This window comes from Limanda limanda, chromosome 18, assembly GCF_963576545.1.
Source record: "Limanda limanda chromosome 18, fLimLim1.1, whole genome shotgun sequence".
Classification (NCBI taxonomy): Eukaryota; Metazoa; Chordata; class Actinopteri; order Pleuronectiformes; family Pleuronectidae; genus Limanda; species Limanda limanda.
This window is the reverse complement of record NC_083653.1, coordinates 12,627,710-12,645,610: the sequence shown is the minus strand read 5'-3', so window position 1 is coordinate 12,645,610 and position 17,901 is coordinate 12,627,710. Positions and strand designations below refer to the sequence as shown.

The 17,901-nt window shown below is 42.0% G+C and overlaps 1 protein-coding gene across 1 annotated transcript; it reads left to right on the top strand.

Annotated features, from left to right (window-relative positions):
• The first annotated feature begins 3,163 nt into the window (after positions 1-3,163).
• On the top strand, positions 3,164-14,408 carry LOC133024847 (WD repeat-containing protein 26). Its single transcript, XM_061092010.1, has 14 exons — positions 3,164-3,879; positions 5,830-5,929; positions 7,183-7,239; positions 8,480-8,616; positions 9,661-9,758; positions 9,841-9,997; positions 10,167-10,305; positions 10,761-10,901; positions 11,241-11,360; positions 11,753-11,898; positions 12,281-12,359; positions 12,450-12,579; positions 12,858-13,052; positions 13,781-14,408. The coding sequence occupies exons 1-14, from the start codon at positions 3,575-3,577 to the stop codon at positions 13,804-13,806; spliced, it is 1,830 nt and encodes a 609-aa protein (XP_060947993.1). The 5' UTR covers positions 3,164-3,574; the 3' UTR covers positions 13,807-14,408.
• The last annotated feature ends 3,493 nt before the right edge of the window (positions 14,409-17,901 follow it).

The following is a 17,901-nucleotide window of genomic DNA, read 5'->3' as shown; positions in this document are numbered from 1 at the left end:
ATGATAAACTTACCTTACGAGCACAGAAATGCAAAAACGTAAAGAAAAGTAGGCCTTTGGGTTGGTGCTGTAGGCGTGCTGTAGGCGTGCTGTAGGCGTGCTGTAGGCGTGCTGTAGGCGTGCTGTAGGCGTGCTGTAGGCGTGCTGTAGGCGTGCTGTAGGCGTGCTGTAGGCGTGCTGTAGGCGTGCTGTAGGCGTGCTGTAGGCGTGCTGTAGTGTCAAACACAAAGTGATTCATGATTCTTTGAGGCCAAAACTCTTATTTATATTTCAGGATTTACAAATATTTGAGAGCTACTTGTCATCAGTACTCATCAAGTTGACCGCTAACATAGTGTAACGGACTGAGTTAATGTTTATGTGTGATTTTGACGTTGTTCAGTAAAACACTGTGTTTAAGGGGTGTTCTGATGTCCTGAGCGTCAGTGAAGTGGTCGGGGGTGGAACATTTGATTGTTTGGACCAATAGTTCATAGGGTTGTTTGGGGAAGACAGTCTCTCATTGGCTGGTTTGTTGGGGATCGGGAGACAATGAGGAAGTGAAGGGGTTGTTGATGTGTGCGAGTGACAGAGTGAAGCGAGAAGTGCACATGTTCGTGTAAAGGTTAATAAAAGGTTGTTAAACGACGAACAAGTTCCTTGTCCTCGGTAAGCGGGGACGCTACAATAGCTTATAATCAGTCTAAGGCAGACATAAACAACAAAACACACACAAGTAGTGGGTTGGTGAAATTGGGAGCTTCTTTTAGACAACATACTGTGTAGGCTCTCACTCTGTGGACCAAAGTCCTGTAGCCCATGCCAGAACTTGGAACTTATACTACTACTAATGATAATACTTTTCTATCTATCTACAACACCCATCTATCTACTGTGTGTGTACATCTAACTTAACATACTTGGTTTTGGGGTTAGGGTTAGAATAAGGTTTAGTTTGGGCATTTAGTTGTGGTGGTTAAGGTTATCGTACTTGTGGTGGACAAGGGAACACATTATTTAATTGGATGTCCCCACAACTAAATAATAATAACAATATTCTTTATTCATGAAGCAATTTCAAAACACAAGTACACATTCAAGGAAGTTTACAAATAAAAATAAAAGCAGAACAAAGTTAACCAAACATTTAACAAGTATGAATATACTGTACATTTATTCAAAAGTATGTATTTAGGAACATAAAACACAACAACAATAACAAATATAAAAGTAACTTTTATGTAAGGCTGTCAAATATATGTAGTAAAGCACAACATTTTCTCAGAAATGTTTATCAAAAGCAGCACAGAATGACACAGACACACACAATAATTTGTCCATCTTCTTCCTGTGGCCAGCTAATCCAGCTGTAACTTTGATGTAAGGGCGGCCTAGTGGGTACAGTGGTCGTTCTCCAACCAAAAGGTTGGGGGTGCGATCCCCACTCTTCCCCATCTGAAAAAAATCAAGATACTGATCCCCCAATATTGTCAGGACTTATTGAACAATATCTTACACTATTTAAATACATAGATAAACATTATAAAAAATTTAATTAATAAAATTAATGAAATAAAATTAAATGAATCCTGCGCAGTCCGCTTCTGCGCAGGATGTGCGCAAAGGGCTTCAGCGCAGGAAGTTAATATAAAAATACTTCTATTCTATTGATAATTTCCTTTATAAATTTCACATTATTATTTATTTTAATCCTAAAGGCTAATTTTAGGTCCTGAGTGAAGGTGGTGTTTTTTAACATGACAAACAATGTTGGAGTTTGTTTCAACTTTATTAACAGCAGACAGGATGTGGCTTGAAGTCCACACGGAAATCAGCACACTGGTAACAACAACAGCTAAAATGACTGCATATGTGTCTATAGGTGAATTGACACATCACAGGCCTTCTTGGAATCCTGTTGAATAATGCTGCTATCTGCTGCTCCTGATGAGAGACCCTCAGTGTTGCATCGTTGCATCGGCCTCTAAGCAATGTAGTAGAGCAAATCTGAGCTCAGCATTTGATACACTCATGTTGCCTGGCAGTCAGAATCAAAAACACTGTGACCACATTATATTCAAATCCTCCACTAGATGTCAGTCTAGTCTCACAGAGAGCTTTCATGGCTTTGAGCAGGAGCAGTAAACTGAGTATGAAAAAAACATTTCATCAGTGATAAACTGCCCCTACACTCAATACATTATTTGGAAATCGGAAAATTTGACTAATTGTGACAAAATAATCACCAGCCAGATAAATAGCTTCTGTTTTTCCTGTTAATTTGTTGTTTAGGTTGAACTATCTTCAATGATAAAATGTCATCAAAAAAGGGAAAACTAAATGCAAAATAGCATGCTTCCTGTGGCGTTTTTCCAATTGCACCTAAGACTTTTTTGTTTGTCTGCTCATGATTCACCTGTTAATCGATTTTTGTGAAGACCAGTCAATGTGAACACGTTCCGGGGGTCTCGGGGGTCATCGTTGAGCCATTTTGCGACGCCCATTGAAAATTCCTCCAGAATACGTAAATTTTCACCACTTTCTAACTTTCTGCAAATTTTGGTAAAAATGTCTGCATGGTAAAGCCCTCAAAAAGCCAATTCATTTGCCTGGATAATAATAATACTAAGAATAATAATCCTTACAATTTCAATAGGGCCTCACCTGTCAGTGCCTGGTGCTCGGGCCCTAAAAATCCCTTGTTGTCAGTTTCCTATAATGTCACACGTCAGTGGTCATATATTCCTTTGATTTCTTAAACTGCTGCAATGTTGAAATATTTATAGTATCTGAAGAGACACTAGAGTTTTTTTTACCTGAACAGATTTATAAATATGTAAGTAGTGACACTGATAGCACCACCTAGTGTCTATTTTTTTAATATGAATATAACTTAAATACTTATTTAACTTATATTTGTTAGAGGATTCATTTTGGGCCACATGATTTACTGTGGCGTGAATGGTGCAGTTTAAAAATAGCGCAACGATAATATCAATAAACTATACCAAGACAGTAAAACACGTTATGCTGATGTTATGTTCCTGAGATGTAAATTCTCTGTCCAAATGAATACTAATGAGATTATTGTGTGTTCTTGTTGGCAGATTAAATTCTTATGCACCACCCATGGATTATATTCTACCCGGAAGTTTGGTAGTGTAGGAATTTCCGGTTACGTCAGGGCGTCAGGACTCCATTAGAGCTGCAGCTGTTTGGAGAGAAACAACAACAAGAACGGGCGAACTGTCAGGGCCGCCGGAGTGACAGTCCGTCCACAGCCCGACCACGAGCCCTCAAACCTGGCAGCGCAACCTCCATTTCCCACCCGGAGCTCCGCCGGCTTCTAACCACGGCCGCTCTCGGTGAGGAAACTCTGGCCTCCGCTTCCTCCTCCTCCGACTCGGACACCGGCGGAGCGTCGCCGCCCCCGCGGAAGAAGCACCGAGCCTCGGCGGCGGAGGGAGCAGGAGAGCCCGGGGCTTCAGCAGTTGTTACAGGCCTCTCTGGAGTTGCCCTAGGACTTGCTTCGCACTCTCAAGCCACCTCCGCCATCCAGTTCAACCGTAGCGTCGTCAACATCCTCAGCGGCAGCATGCAGGCAAACGGGGCAGGACAGGGACAAGAATCCTCGGAGCTTTCCTGCCTAAATAGTGCACAAAACGGGGAGTCATCCTCGGCCGGCGGAAGCCACTCCAACGGTCTCCTCTCCAGCACAGACAACGGGGACAGGGTCGGTACCAGTAACGGGTCCTCGAGCGGGCCCGGTTCGGGGACCTCGTCCGCCTCCACGACTTCGGCCTCGGAGGTCGGTTCGCTGAAGAAGAAGAAACGACTCTCGCAGGCGGAGGAAGATGTCATACGACTTATAGGGCAACATCTCCACGGGCTGGGGCTAAAGTAAGTTTACGCAGCGTGTCAGTCGGGGGAAAACACACAAACGCTCGTATCTCCCGGGTGGAACATGAGAGGTGTGATGGGTTTTACTGGTGTTTGGTGCGAAAGTGTGCAACTGCAGCTGGTACGGTTCCATCCGTGCGGCTGACATACACAAACATGGGGGGATGGGGCAGTTAGCCTGGGAGCTCGGCTGTTGCTAGAAAGAAGGGGTCCATCTTGCACAATAAAACCGTTAGCTCTGTGGCTAGCAGCACTAGCCTGCGCTGAGATGTTGTGTCCCTGGCTTTAAACCTTTAAAAGGCAAACATGGAACACGATCCAACATTTGGCAGCTTCACGAATCCGTTGTGGGCTTAGATGTGCGTTAAATGGCTGCAGCGCCATGATGCTTTAATTAACGTTATAGATTTTGCACTGAATTAAAGGCATTACATCATCTAACGTTGGGAATCTAAGGGTTTCCACAGGGAAAGAAGACTTGTTGTGGTTTTGCAAAGCGTAGCACCAGTGGCATGAGAATGGATGAACTCGATTTAGCTTCTTATTTAAAGCACATGAGCAGGATCGTCGAGTGTTTATTTTTGTGGCTGTTGCGCAAAAAAAAAAAAAAAAAAAAAAAAAATGCGGAGGAAATGTTAATGTGCGGGTTTGTCAATGTTGGTGGTGAATGGTTTTTATGCATTTTTCCAGCCTGGACTGCCACGGGACGGGGGAGAGAAATAACACGGCTCTTATTGTGTGTGTGTGTGAGTCCGCGGAAGGAACACTTAATAGGTCGAGCCACACTGTAATAACGAGCACGGTTATGAAAGCCGTGGTGGTTATTTTAGTATTCAGGGTGCACTCTGCGCACGTTTCCAGCTGTCATCCCCAGCAGCTCTGTTATTCACCACATTCATCACCATTCCATATGAACGTTATATAATAGATCAGGGTCCTTTTATTAGTTGTTTGTGTGTCACTGTCATGTGAGAAAAGAGTCAGGAACAGTGAGGGCATGTGTTTATCTGAAGGCAGCAGCCGTTAATAGTCCTGGGTTGAACAGAATCTGCTTTATCTGCTTGATTTAGAAAGTGTTAAAATTCTGATATATGAAGGAATGTCTAACACTCTTCGTCAAAGTGGCTGTTGGATGACTTCACACCCCTTGGTCTCTGCTATCCTGCTGAGCAAGTGTAGCCTTCCATAATAAGGCATTATGAAAGACATCCGAACAGCACTGTTTACAGAGAGGGGGGTGGGGGTGCATGGCATTACCTTCTGTGAAACGTAGAGCCCCTTCGTTTCAGTGGGGAAAACACAAGTGGAATCACGGTGGCAGCCAGCTGGATGAAAAGGCTGAGCTGCTGCGCCACTCCATTGATACCTGGGAATGATGTCATCATGCTGCTGAAGGTGTCAGCCCCCCCATCCCCATCCAACTTACATTATCTCACACACACACACACACACACTAATCAGACGCATCTCAGCCGACCTGTTTGTGTTGGTGGCGTGTGTTAGCTAAGATGGTGGTGTTGGGACAGATGGACATGGTTCATGGCTGACGGGCTCTGACCGGATAATCTCAACTGCAGTGCAGGCCAGGTTCATGCAAGTGGACCTGCCATTGTCCACAAATAATGATCTGAGAAGGACATATATAATGTCAAGTTGATATGGTCCCGATGCTACAACTGTTGGTGAAAAAAATATGACTATCCTTCATGGCGATATGTAATAAATGATTAGATCATTGATAAAAGTTTAATATTATCTGGAAATTGAATTTCATATAATCATGTCCTGGCCTTTCAACACCATGCTGATTAAGCTAACATTTTCTTTGGCTTCTCTCTTCGATCTTATGTCATTTTAAAAGTCACCCTCTCCTTTCTTTCGTCTCAATTGCCTTGTGTTTATACGTCGGTCTCACTTTGTCTTCCCCTCTTCCTCTCTGTGTCTCCGCAGTCAGACAGTGGACCTGCTGATGCAGGAGTCAGGCTGCAGACTGGAACATTCATCGGCTACCAAGTTCCGCAACCATGTCATGGAGGGGGAATGGGACAAGGTTGGTCATGCGTTGCCATGGACGATAACACTGAGCACTTGATGGTTTTGGAATTAGTGACACATTTTCGGGATCTGTTCTCCATATTGTGCTGTAACATGGAGAGCTTGAACAAGAAACCAGCAGTTGGCAGCTCAGATGCATCTAATATGAACTGGCACAAAAAACAAACATGACCCCTATTAGTTATTGAAGGCAGCTTGTCATCGCTCAGTAAAGTCCATTAAGTCTGGATTTGGGCCTGTATTGAGACTTTTTACAGGACCTATAGACATTCACAACTGTCTATAAGTCACAATATCTGACATGAAACTATTTTCTTTTACAACAGATATTAGTGTTGAAGTTTTGTGCACATAACTGAAAGAAAACTTGATAATGTCCAAGCACAGAATGAATGCATTAATAATTTAACTTATATTTGTCAGAAAGTATTTGATCAGTTTATGAACTGTTAATATTTAGAGTTCAGGCAAGAAATATGACTTTTGGTGACTGGAAATAATGTTAGGCTGGTCAGTTGTTAAATATCGAAGGATCAGTAAGTTATAAAAGTAAACCCACTCAGTATTATGCTTGCAAGGTCTGGCAAACCATACCGTGCTGCTTTGTAACAAAATAATAGGGCACTTGCCTTGTTATATACATATCAAACATAATAATTAATGTTAATTAGAACACCCAAAGCACAACGCAGCATAATTATTGTGATGCAGTGCAAGGGGTTCATTGGATCTGTGGAATTTGAAAACATTAGGTTTAAATAATTACTTGGCTTTAAATCACCCCTCCTAGATGTTTTACCTCGTTCTTACCACAGAATAGCTCTCAGCTGCCTTGTGAATCTTCTGGAATAATGAACACATGTCAGAACTGCCGGCTGGAAAATTAATTCAGCCTTGAGCTGAGCAGTGATAAATCTTTGGATGTGGCACGTATGTTTGAACTCTCTACAAACCATTAGAAAATCAGCCATTCATTTGGCACTTGTTTCAATCCTAAAGATACATTTTACCAACAGATAGTAAAAGAGGGAAGTGTTTTACTAAGAGACACAAAGGTGCTTTGTTGCATTTTGTCAGTTATTGTTAAAGACTCTGTGTACTCATCTTAAATATTAATGCAACCATAGATGTGTATTACTCTTCTTTTTAATTTTTTTGTTTTCCTGTGCATGTATGGAAACTGCTGAGCTAACCCATTTCTCTCCCTCTCTCCCTCCCCTCTATCAACATCCCTTTGTTTTGGACCAGGCTGAGAATGATCTCAACGAGCTGAGAGCACTGATGCATTCTCCCAATGCTATTGTGGTAAGCTCCCTTTGCCCAAACCTGAACCAGCGGGCTGAATGACAGTCATTCGCTCAGTTAACAGGCACAGCTGGAGGTTCCAGAATGGCGACGTGATAATGCAGAGCTGCATGTTCTTGTTGTGGAACAACGAACTCTAAAATGTTCTGGATAAAGCCTGGGAAAGTGTAGCGACAGGATCAGGGAATGATAATTGAGTCGGTTTGAAAAAGCTGATTGATCTATTTGACTGACAACTGAAGATTATTCTGAGATTATTTTGATTGTAGATTTATTGTTTTATTTTCTAGGGAGACAACAGAGGCAATTCAAATAAATAACCTTGTTCTGTAGACACTTGTGATCAGAAGGTTCCACAATATAAAATGAACAAATCAAATAATTAAGAATATAATGGCAGACTTATCAATTATGAAATGAACAATGTTTTGCCACACTGTTAAAAAATACACCAATTATTTTTGATGTAAAGATGATTCTTTTCCTCTACTTGAAATATTCTGAAATTTAGGTTTTACTGAAAGAGAAACAACTTCCATAGTTATTTGCCTCTTGAACGGAGTAAACGGGTACACTGATGGAGATCAGTTTAACGTTAAATACTTCATACACTACTCAGGTTAATTAGCCTTTGCTACCATGCTAATTAGCTGATATTACCTCCATAATGTTCCCCTGTGCCTCAGTCAGATATTAGAAGTCTGTGTGTCTGCAACCTCAATTCGTGGGAGAATGTTTTCGTGGGTCAATGTGCAGTAGGTGCCACTGTAGTGTGGTTACACCAGTTGTCAGAGCTGGGACTCCTACTGCATACCTGAGATAAAACTGACACTTTATATGACAAATGTCAATGTTGACCAGCAGCAGCAACTAATAAACTCTTGCCAGTGGTCTTCAGTATGAAGGCTGCGAGCCCCTTATATTGCCATTCCTATGTGTCGTGGGCAAATCTATAAATATATTCTGATAATGAGATCATCCAGCCTTTGGAATACGGTACAGCTAGTTTTTATTACAAATGACGGCATAAATTTCATGTGGGGAATTTGGTGTTGTCAGTGTTCAGCTAAACACGTAGAAATGTGAACATTTATGTCCTATAATAATAGTAATGGTCTGTTGTGTAATCAGTGGTCTAGTCAGTGTTACAGAGAAAGTTGAGGAAGTTCCATTTTATCTGTCTTCCTTCTCTATTGAGGTAGTTTCTCATAAAATCTCTTGTTTCTCTTCCTCTGCTCAGCGTATGAAGTTCCTGCTGCTGCAGCAGAAGTACCTGGAGTATCTGGAGGATGGCAAAGTCCTGGAGGCTCTGCAGGTGCTGCGGGGAGAGCTGACGCCTCTCAAGTACAACACAGATCGCATCCACGTTCTCAGCGGGTACTTTGACAACTTATATCGCACTTGTCTCACAGCAGTTTCATGACAGTTCACCCTCTGAACAGCTACTCTGCATACCCATGGAACTCTTTGATACATCTGTACTCACTAATTATACAGCTTCCATCTAAAATAGTTGACATTTGAGTTGTAATTGGCTTACCACTTCTGGCTGATTTAACAATTCAACGACCTGAGATCTAAGCAGCAGAGTTAATATGTCACTTCCTGGCTCTGTCTGCTGTTCTCGGTTCCTCCACCTTTTGACTGAATAATGCAGAGGATTTGTTGCTGTTGTGAACGCGTCTGTGCGGAGAACCTCGTGCTGTGTTGTGCATGTGTGAAAGGCAAACTCTGGGTTACCTCTGTAGCCAATTTTACCCGCAGGTCCTTTCTTAAACGGCTTTGGTCAGTTTCATCGAGGTTTTTAAAAACGGGTTATTTACTACATGACTTTTGTTGCTGTCTGAACCTGCACTAATGAATATTATATTGATAACGTGTTAAAAATCATTGACTGAATCAACAATAATCCAAGGTTGTTATTAGCTTTGTTCACTAATACACATAAACCATCAATTTTTTCTCAAGATATAAAATGTAAGAGTGCCACTAGCTACATTATTTGATGATCGAATCCGTAGTCTTATAAAGACCTTATGCTTTCAGCTAAAAATTATTCTCATTCATTGTCTTTTAATAAGCCTGTTTGTTATAACAGCTTGTCGCTCACCTGAAGGATTGATTTATTTATCTGTCACCTGTCTCAGTCAATTGGTTAACAGTGTCCAAATGTATCCTTAAAACTGTCAAAGAAATTACTTCCAGCTTGTTCCTCTTTCAGTACCTGCATTTGAGTAGCCTCATTATATATTCGGCACCATTCTGTGTTTGAGGCAACGAAAGTTTTGTTCCGTGTTTGATGTTCATCTGCAATAAATCTAATCTGTACTGCGTAGGGTCTTGTATATGGAGGAAATGTTATACTACAGTAGCAGTTGGTTAATAGCTAAACGCTTGAATTGTGTTCTTGCGTCTGTGCAGGTACCTGATGTGTAGCCACGCTGAGGATCTGAGGGCCAAGGCGGAGTGGGAGGGCAAAGGCACCGTATCACGCTGCAGACTGCTGGACAAATTACAAAGTGAGGAGCTGACAAATATCGTCTCGGAGTCATACAAACAACCTATATGAGAGGTCAACGTGTCTTTACTCTTCCCATGTAGCGTACCTGCCACCGTCTGTGATGCTGCCCCCACGGCGGCTGCAGACCCTGCTGCGGCAAGCGGTGGAGCTGCAGAGGGACCGCTGCCTGTATCATAACACCAAGATGGACAGTAACCTGGACTCTGTCTCTCTCCTCCTCGATCATGTCTGCAGCAGGTTCGTACTGCACAGCTAGCATATTGCTCTCCCAAATGTCCTCCCTTTTGACTATTTATATATTAACTGTTGTCGCAGCATTTTGAGACAAAGACAATATACGGTAACAGGACCAACCGTTGCTGTATCACACGGTGAAGATTTTAACCCATTTTTTTCCCCGTCACAGGAAGCAGTTCCCTTGTTACACGCAGCAGATTCTGACAGAGCACTGTAACGAGGTGTGGTTCTGCAAGTTTTCAAACGATGGCACCAAACTAGCCACTGGCTCCAAAGATACCACTGTCATATTATGGCAAGTGGACCCGGTGAGTGCAAAAAACGGCAGCACCTATGATTTAGTCTAAATCCTGCTGAAATGTAGTGGTTAGGGCTGCTTGAATATTTTGCCAGCAGATTTTTCTTCCGACATCTGTACGGGAATTATTTTCTATTACTTACCTGGTAAATTACTTTCTAACAAACTTAATTTTTCAGAGGCTCTACAAAGGTCATACTCTAAATATACATGCGTTACTATTGTCCTTGAACGTAACCTTCTGTTGTTTCAGATGTATCATTAAATATGGTATGTTCATTAATTACATACTCTCTGTTTGGGGAAACGAACACTGGTTTCTGTTTTCCTGTTTGACATTTCACCAATGTGCTGGCTTAACTCTGGTTTGAATACGTGAAATTCTCGCACCAATGCAAACACGAGCCCGGCCCTCCAGCGTGTCTCTAGTTTTATCATAATCATCTTAATCCTGTCTTTGTGTAGGAGAGCCACCAGTTGAAGTTGCTGCGAACCCTCGAAGGTCATGCATACGGCGTCTCCTACTTAGCCTGGAGTCCCGACGACACCTATCTGATCGCCTGTGGACCTGACGACTGCTCCGAGCTCTGGCTATGGACTGTGCAGGTAACGTCTCTCTGTTTTGAGCTATATTCTTAATCCCCCCTTTACTTGTGATACTTCTAACAGTGTTTTCATATGTCTGTAAAGCGTCTTATCAGTCACGTCAACGACTGGAGCCTTCTAATCTATATTCAGGGCAGTGGGAAAGAAAAACATGCATTGAGTCTTCCACAGATATTCTGTTGACCGTGTGTACTCAATGACCTCTCCGCTCTTCCCACCCCCTCCTCTTTCTTCTCCTTTTATTCTGCCCTCCCCCACATGTACTTAACGTTTCTACTTGTTGTTTCCCTTCCCCCTCATTTTTCTCCCACTGTCATTGTCAATCTTTTTGTCCACCAGACGGGGGAGCTGCGGAACAAAATATCCCAGTCCCATGAAGACAGTCTGACCAGCGTGGCCTGGAACCCCGATGGCAAACGCTTCGTCACCGGGGGACAGAGGGGGCAGTTTTATCAGTGTGTAAGTAAATGAATGTTTTAGATGTTTTTAATGTTTAGATTTTTTGCTAGTAAGTGTATTTTCCACCATTTTTCCATTGTATTATATGGTATGCAGTGACTTTAAACAGGCAGAATTAAGATAAGTGTATCTTTCAATGTATTGATTTTCCAGCCATGAACCCAATGATCGAGATAGGCAGGTCTCTGTGGTTGTCTCTATGGTTCCCTGTAAATGATTATATGTGCAACCTAATTATTCAAAAAAAGCCACTATCATGTTTTACTGATTGATCCTCTGTCTGGGTGTTAAGCTTATCTACTTGTTGGCCGTCTTTTTGTACTTTGTTCATGTCTTCAATCCCCTACAAAGATTAAGAGATGGGGGGGTGTTCTTCTGTCTGTCGTTGTCAGGACCTAGATGGTAACTTGTTGGACTCCTGGGAGGGCGTAAGAGTACAGTGCCTGTGGTGCCTGAATGATGGCAGGACAGTGCTGGCGTCAGACACCCACCAGCGTATCCGGGGTTACAACTTTGAGGACCTTACGGACAGAAACATGTGCGTGTCAACCTTCCTACCACCTGTACTGATGCATATGTAGATAAAGGTTCAATGTTTACTATAATATATAGGATATATATGATTTTTAATACCTACAATTTGCATTTGACCATGTTACTAAATAACACAGATTCTTTAAATGCATGACTGAAAGCAGTGTAAGTTATAGAATGGAATGTATGATTGTCCTCCCTGCTATTAGACAAGACACACTTCAGTTAGAGTTCAACCACAAATTCTGGGAAAAGCTTGCACAAGTTGGCACAACAAACTATGCTACAAGTGAAGAGCTGTTGGTCTGCAAGATGCAACGATTTTATCTCGATTTCCTGTATTATACTGGGTGTAGCTGACTGCCTGTGTCTGTTGTCCTTTACAGAGTTCAAGAGGACCACCCTATTATGTCTTTTACTGTTTCAAAGAATGGAAGATTAGCTTTGTTAAATGTAGCAACTCAGGTAAGCCCTTTGTCCAACCACTACTGATGTTTTTGCAAACACTATACCGGACATGTCAGTAGTTACAATGTATTCTTCTACCTTTTGTAGGGAGTACACCTGTGGGACCTTCAGGACCGGGTACTGGTGAGGAAGTACCAAGGTGTGACCCAGGGCTTCTACACCATCCACTCATGCTTCGGAGGACACAATGAAGCATTCATTGCAAGTGGCAGTGAAGGTGCAGTCAAAATATTCCAAGTTTTAATACTAACTTGAATATATGAGGCTCAATGTTGAAAACTATGATCTTAAACTGCCTCTGCTGACTTTTTATTTTTCCCTTCCTCTAATTTCCTGGACGCTCTTGGATTGTTCATTGCCTGGCTTGTGAAAAAATGAATACATTACACTGTTTCCTTGTTTGCTTTAACCTAATGCATTTATTTCTGGTCTCATATTCACTCCCACTCATGTCTTTACTTTCACGTCGTCTTTCCCCCCCTCCCCACTCCACAGACCACAAAGTGTACATCTGGCACCGGCGTGGCGAGCTGCCCATTGCTGAGCTAACAGGCCACACACGCACAGTAAACTGTGTGAGCTGGAACCCAGTCATCCCCGGACTCATTGCTTCCGCCTCAGACGACGGCACAGTGCGTATTTGGGGTCCTGCGCCGTTCCACGACTCGCAAGAGGCGGACGGACTCAACGGTAAAAACCAGATCTGTCTTTTCTTACCATAGTGCAAGTGAACGTCATTGGCTTAAATACTGTCATGGGTAAAAAACTTGACCAATTCTTTGGCTGCAGCAGATCAGTGAATGTTTTGTAGAATGCTAATGCAGAGTCCTGCACTGGTCGATTTTTGCAAACCCACACATAGAAAGCTCTGTACTGGAACCAAACCGTTACTAGCAATAATCTCTCAAATCTAATCCTGACTCATGAGCATATTACCCACGATCCGTCACCCATGCTACATACAAAGCAAATCACATCTAATGAGTTATGTCCTCTTTTTCCTACTGTTGGTGACTGAGTTGTTTTCTTGGAAAAAATTAACACTGCACCAATGTTCCCTCAGCTGTCAGTGTTTCCTCAACGGCGGCCCGCTTAGCTTGTGGCTATCAAAAGCTAGTGATTCTTGCCAATTTTCACAAGCAGCAAAGCTGTCGAGCATGTATTTACCACCGGCTATTTTATGTTCTAGCTAGATTGCTGTCCGTTGTGCCAGTTAATTCAGTGGAATTAAAGTGGTCAATGCTATCCTTGCTGCTGACTAGGCTTCATATTGGCGGAATTGGATTTCAAAATTACACACTAGTTTTAATTTCTGATTTCTCCAGGGGAAAAACACATTTTGATACTGCTGAGTTTTTAACCACCAAAATAATTGTGGTAGCTATATTTACCTGATGTCTCTCTTTTCCTTTCCTCAGAGAACTGCAGTAACATGGACAGTTGATGGTCACTCATGGAGCAAATGACATCTCTCTTTGACAACAATCCAAGAATCCCACAGTGAAACAAAATCTAAACTGGCAAATAAAATCCAACAACAGAAATGAAGTCAAGAATAACACAACAAAAGCCACCAAGACAAAAGAGTAAACAAAAAGCGAGACAACTTGTCTCCTGACTGGCCTAGACAAAATGGTGGAGGTGATGACGGACACTCTGAAATTTCAAGTCCTCATCCAAAACTTGATCTCTCCAGTCAATGCCCAGCGGGAATACGTCCGCCATCCAGTGGCGAGTTGTGACAGGCTGTTCTCCTCCTCCAACTAACCCTCCTCCCCTCCCCTGTCTCGCTGCATGGTCACCTGCCATGCCAGTTCCTCACAGAGTTTCCCAGGAAACCCACCTCCACCTTGAGCTCGGCGCACATCAAGTTCCTGTGACACCGCCTGACTGACACGGCAGACCCACCATCTACCTATTGGACTGCATTTGTCTGCCTGTTTTGTCTCAAGTTACCTGTAAAATGTCTCAATGGACATGGGTGGGATGTTTTTGGGGCAGGATGATGCGTAGGGAGATATAGCAACACTTCTGTATGTATTTTTTTTTTTCTCCCCCCCCCCCCCCCCTTCTTGCTATATTCTTCACATTGTTGGACAAAAGCCGAATATCCACGGTAAAAAAAAGCAAAAACTGACCGACCAGCTGACAAAGAACACAAAAACAAGGCTATGCTAAATGTTGGAAATTTATTTTATTGGTAGTCATAGCATTTATTCTCATTTAAGAGGTGAATCTTAGCTCGAGTAGTGCCCTTGGAAAGCTTTAGCTTGAAGATTCCACTTTCTGTTTCTCGACATTAGGAAAACAAAACTTTTTAATTCCTTAATTTAACTCCTAACACGGACAGTCGCTGCAATGTTTCCAACTTGACAGCCCCCCTCCACCCCAAATAACAAAAAAATCTCCTCTGTCGAGCTCGCTACCGCACAACTTCATTACATCTGCCTAAGAGGAGACGGACAGAGGGATTACAGGTCACATATCAGCAGCGAGGGAGGGGGCAGACGTTATCTGTGAGGTGGGGTTTCCACTGTCTGGACAGATCGCTATGATCCCTTCTCAAAAGAAATGCAAGGGTTCAAGTGTGATTTCGATTGCAGGCCGGTGACTGCTGTCCCTCTGTGTGTGTTTGTGTGAGTGAGTGTGAGTGCGAGAGTTAATGCATGCACACATCAATGTGAGAGATTACATTTGTGGGTGCAGGTTTAATTGGCTTGTGTGTTTTTGTATGCGTGTTCAATTCACACCAGCAAAAAAAATACTCCCCCCTACGATCCTATAATCCCATAGTAAAATTGTAAAGAGGATTTTAAAAACGATTCTAAGTTATCCAAAGCCCCGTAAGGACCTCTATCTGTCGAACAAAGAATTCTTGAGAGCCATTTTGTAAACGAAAAACTTTTTTTAATCTGGGGCTTTGTTTTTTTACATTTGTTTGTTTTTTCTCCTTAACCACGTGGCATTCAAACGGCACTGAGTTATTGGCATCCAATCACCTTTGTGGGGAGAAATTTAGGAAAGAGCAATTTGGTCGAGGCATGTTTAAGAAAAAGAAAAGAAGAAAAAAAAAGAAGCTGTTAAGTGTTGTGTTTATTAGCAAAGGGTTATTTCATATGGGAAGTTCGATGATTGTAACGTACTGAATGAGTAGTTAGCAGGGCCCTAGAGAGAAGAAGGAGGCACCAATAATCAGAACCATGCTCTGAGCCCGCAGAGTTAGGGAGCAAAACACACACACACACATACACAAACTGCCTTCCTGTTCATACAGTTGCACACAAACCTTCAGTATGTATGACACCCCTCCCTCCACCCAACTGCACTTTGAGTGGTCTCATTGCCGTCTTGCACCTACTGCAGCGGCATGAATCCATTAGGTTCTTGTAGCCTTGCAGTCACCACACTCGCCAGACGTTTGGCTTTAAACAAGGCTGCTTTGGCAAAGACTTAAAAACGAACAGGAGATTGCTAAAGGAATCAAGCCCTCTCTATGCATCCAAAAGCAGTGACTGATTATTTCAATGTAAAACTCTTGCATATAAAGCATCATGGCAGCCTCACCTGGAGGCTGCCACTCTTGGAGCTTAGAGAGAACTCCGCATTAACCCCCCCCCCATTGCTCTCCAGCCAAGTACTTCAGTGGTCAGTGTACCATTCAAAGCTTTCTTCCTCCCTTTTTCAGGGTATGTAATGACTATTTGCTACAGACTGATATACAGTGAAAATGTTTAAAAAACAGTGCTTTTCTGTCTGTTTTTATTGAACTTTTTTGTTACTTAAAATCTTTTTTTTGTTCACATTATATCATTTTTTTTGGGTTGACCTTTATCCCTGTATGATCATATTAAAATATAACCAGACACTTGGGAGTCCTCACTTTTTTTTAATCTTTACAAATCCCTCTTAACTTTCTTTTATACTTTGTTTTCTTAGTTTCTTTGTGTTTAGTTAAATTTGATCTACCACTACAATTATAAATGAATATGCACAGTAACACCCATGCCAATAGGAAGAGTCTTTGTAGGAAGTGTGTTACCTATAATCAAATCAGGTTTGAACTATCCAACCTCGCCTCTAAAGAGTTTCCTTCATGTGAGAATCTTCTTTATCGCATGTCTGTGTAATTGAACAAAATCTCTCTTGGTGTGCCATTGTTGATTTGACAGTTGCCACTGCTCTGACCCGTAACAAAGCCAAATCACTTTAGAAACAACTAGTGTGACGGTCTGATATTCACGGTCTTGAACCCTGGACTCCCCGACTGCAGAACAGACTCCTCTTCCACACCCAGATCATTTCAGAAGACCCGAGGCAAATCACACACAAATGAACCCTAACATGAGTTTCAGTAAAGCCCATTATTCACCTGCTGGTGGCAAATGCTATGTCTGTATGCAACCTGGTGTCTACTCTGTTCTTCTGTCTTGAGTTTACCAAGGGAGTTGTTTCTGATCTTAAATATGTCTTATTTCTCTCTCTGAGGTGAGGGTGGTGGTTGTGGGTAAGGTGATGGGTGGGGATTACTAAGGGCTTGCTGTAGCATCTCTGAGTTCCTTGGGTGAGGGCGGGACGGGGTGATGTGTGGGTTTTGCGTTCAGTGTGTTATTTACAAAAGTGATTGTACTGTTTTGTATTGTTCTGTAGGAAAAGTGTTATGTATGCATATTTTCAATAAAGCATTCAGGGTTTTGAAAAAAAAGAAGTATAGTCCATGGAAGTTTGACCGCGGGCAGGAGCCTGTGAGGTCTATCAGATGCCAAGTTCGGCCCATCAGATGCCAAGGGAGCATTTTTCTCCCACTCACACCCCCACTGTGCAGATCCAGCTCGACCCTGAATCAATGTCTTAGGAAAAAAGCATGTTTCATGGTGGAAAAAACTGGGTTAGAATTTTTGGTTTTGTGAATTTAGTGTTGATTTCATAATGTTTTGAAAGCAATGTGTGGGGCCAGACCAGCTGGTGAGAGGGGATCTCCAATGCCAGAATAATTAGGAATGACAAGAACAATTGCCAATAAAGTGACATTATTTTGAGTAAGCTTTGTTGTTGGCTATACATTTCTATAGAAACATCACCCTTTATGAAACAGGTTCTCTAAGCATGGAAACTGGTCAAATGTGAGACCCAAAGTAATTTATAGTAAAATTATGAGTAAGAAGCCAATAAAGAAACGATCATAAAGATTATGCACACATGTATAATAATACCCGTAACTGAAAAATATCCTGCAGATTTCCACTTGATTGTTGTGTTGCAGACAAATAAGTGACTTGATCCTGTGTGTCTATGTTGCTGTAAATGTTTTATACAAAAAAATGAACCGACATATGTTTTAAAATGAAAATAAATGACTTCCTAACTCTGATTTACAACAATGTAAAAATAAGCAGGATGAAATACAATTCCATTAATATGTGGCCAATATCCTTTTAACTACCTTGTTTGATTTCAAATGTTACAGGTTTTACATCCGCTTGCTACGGACATTATACGATTTTTTATTATTACTTTCTCTATTATTAATACTATTATTATC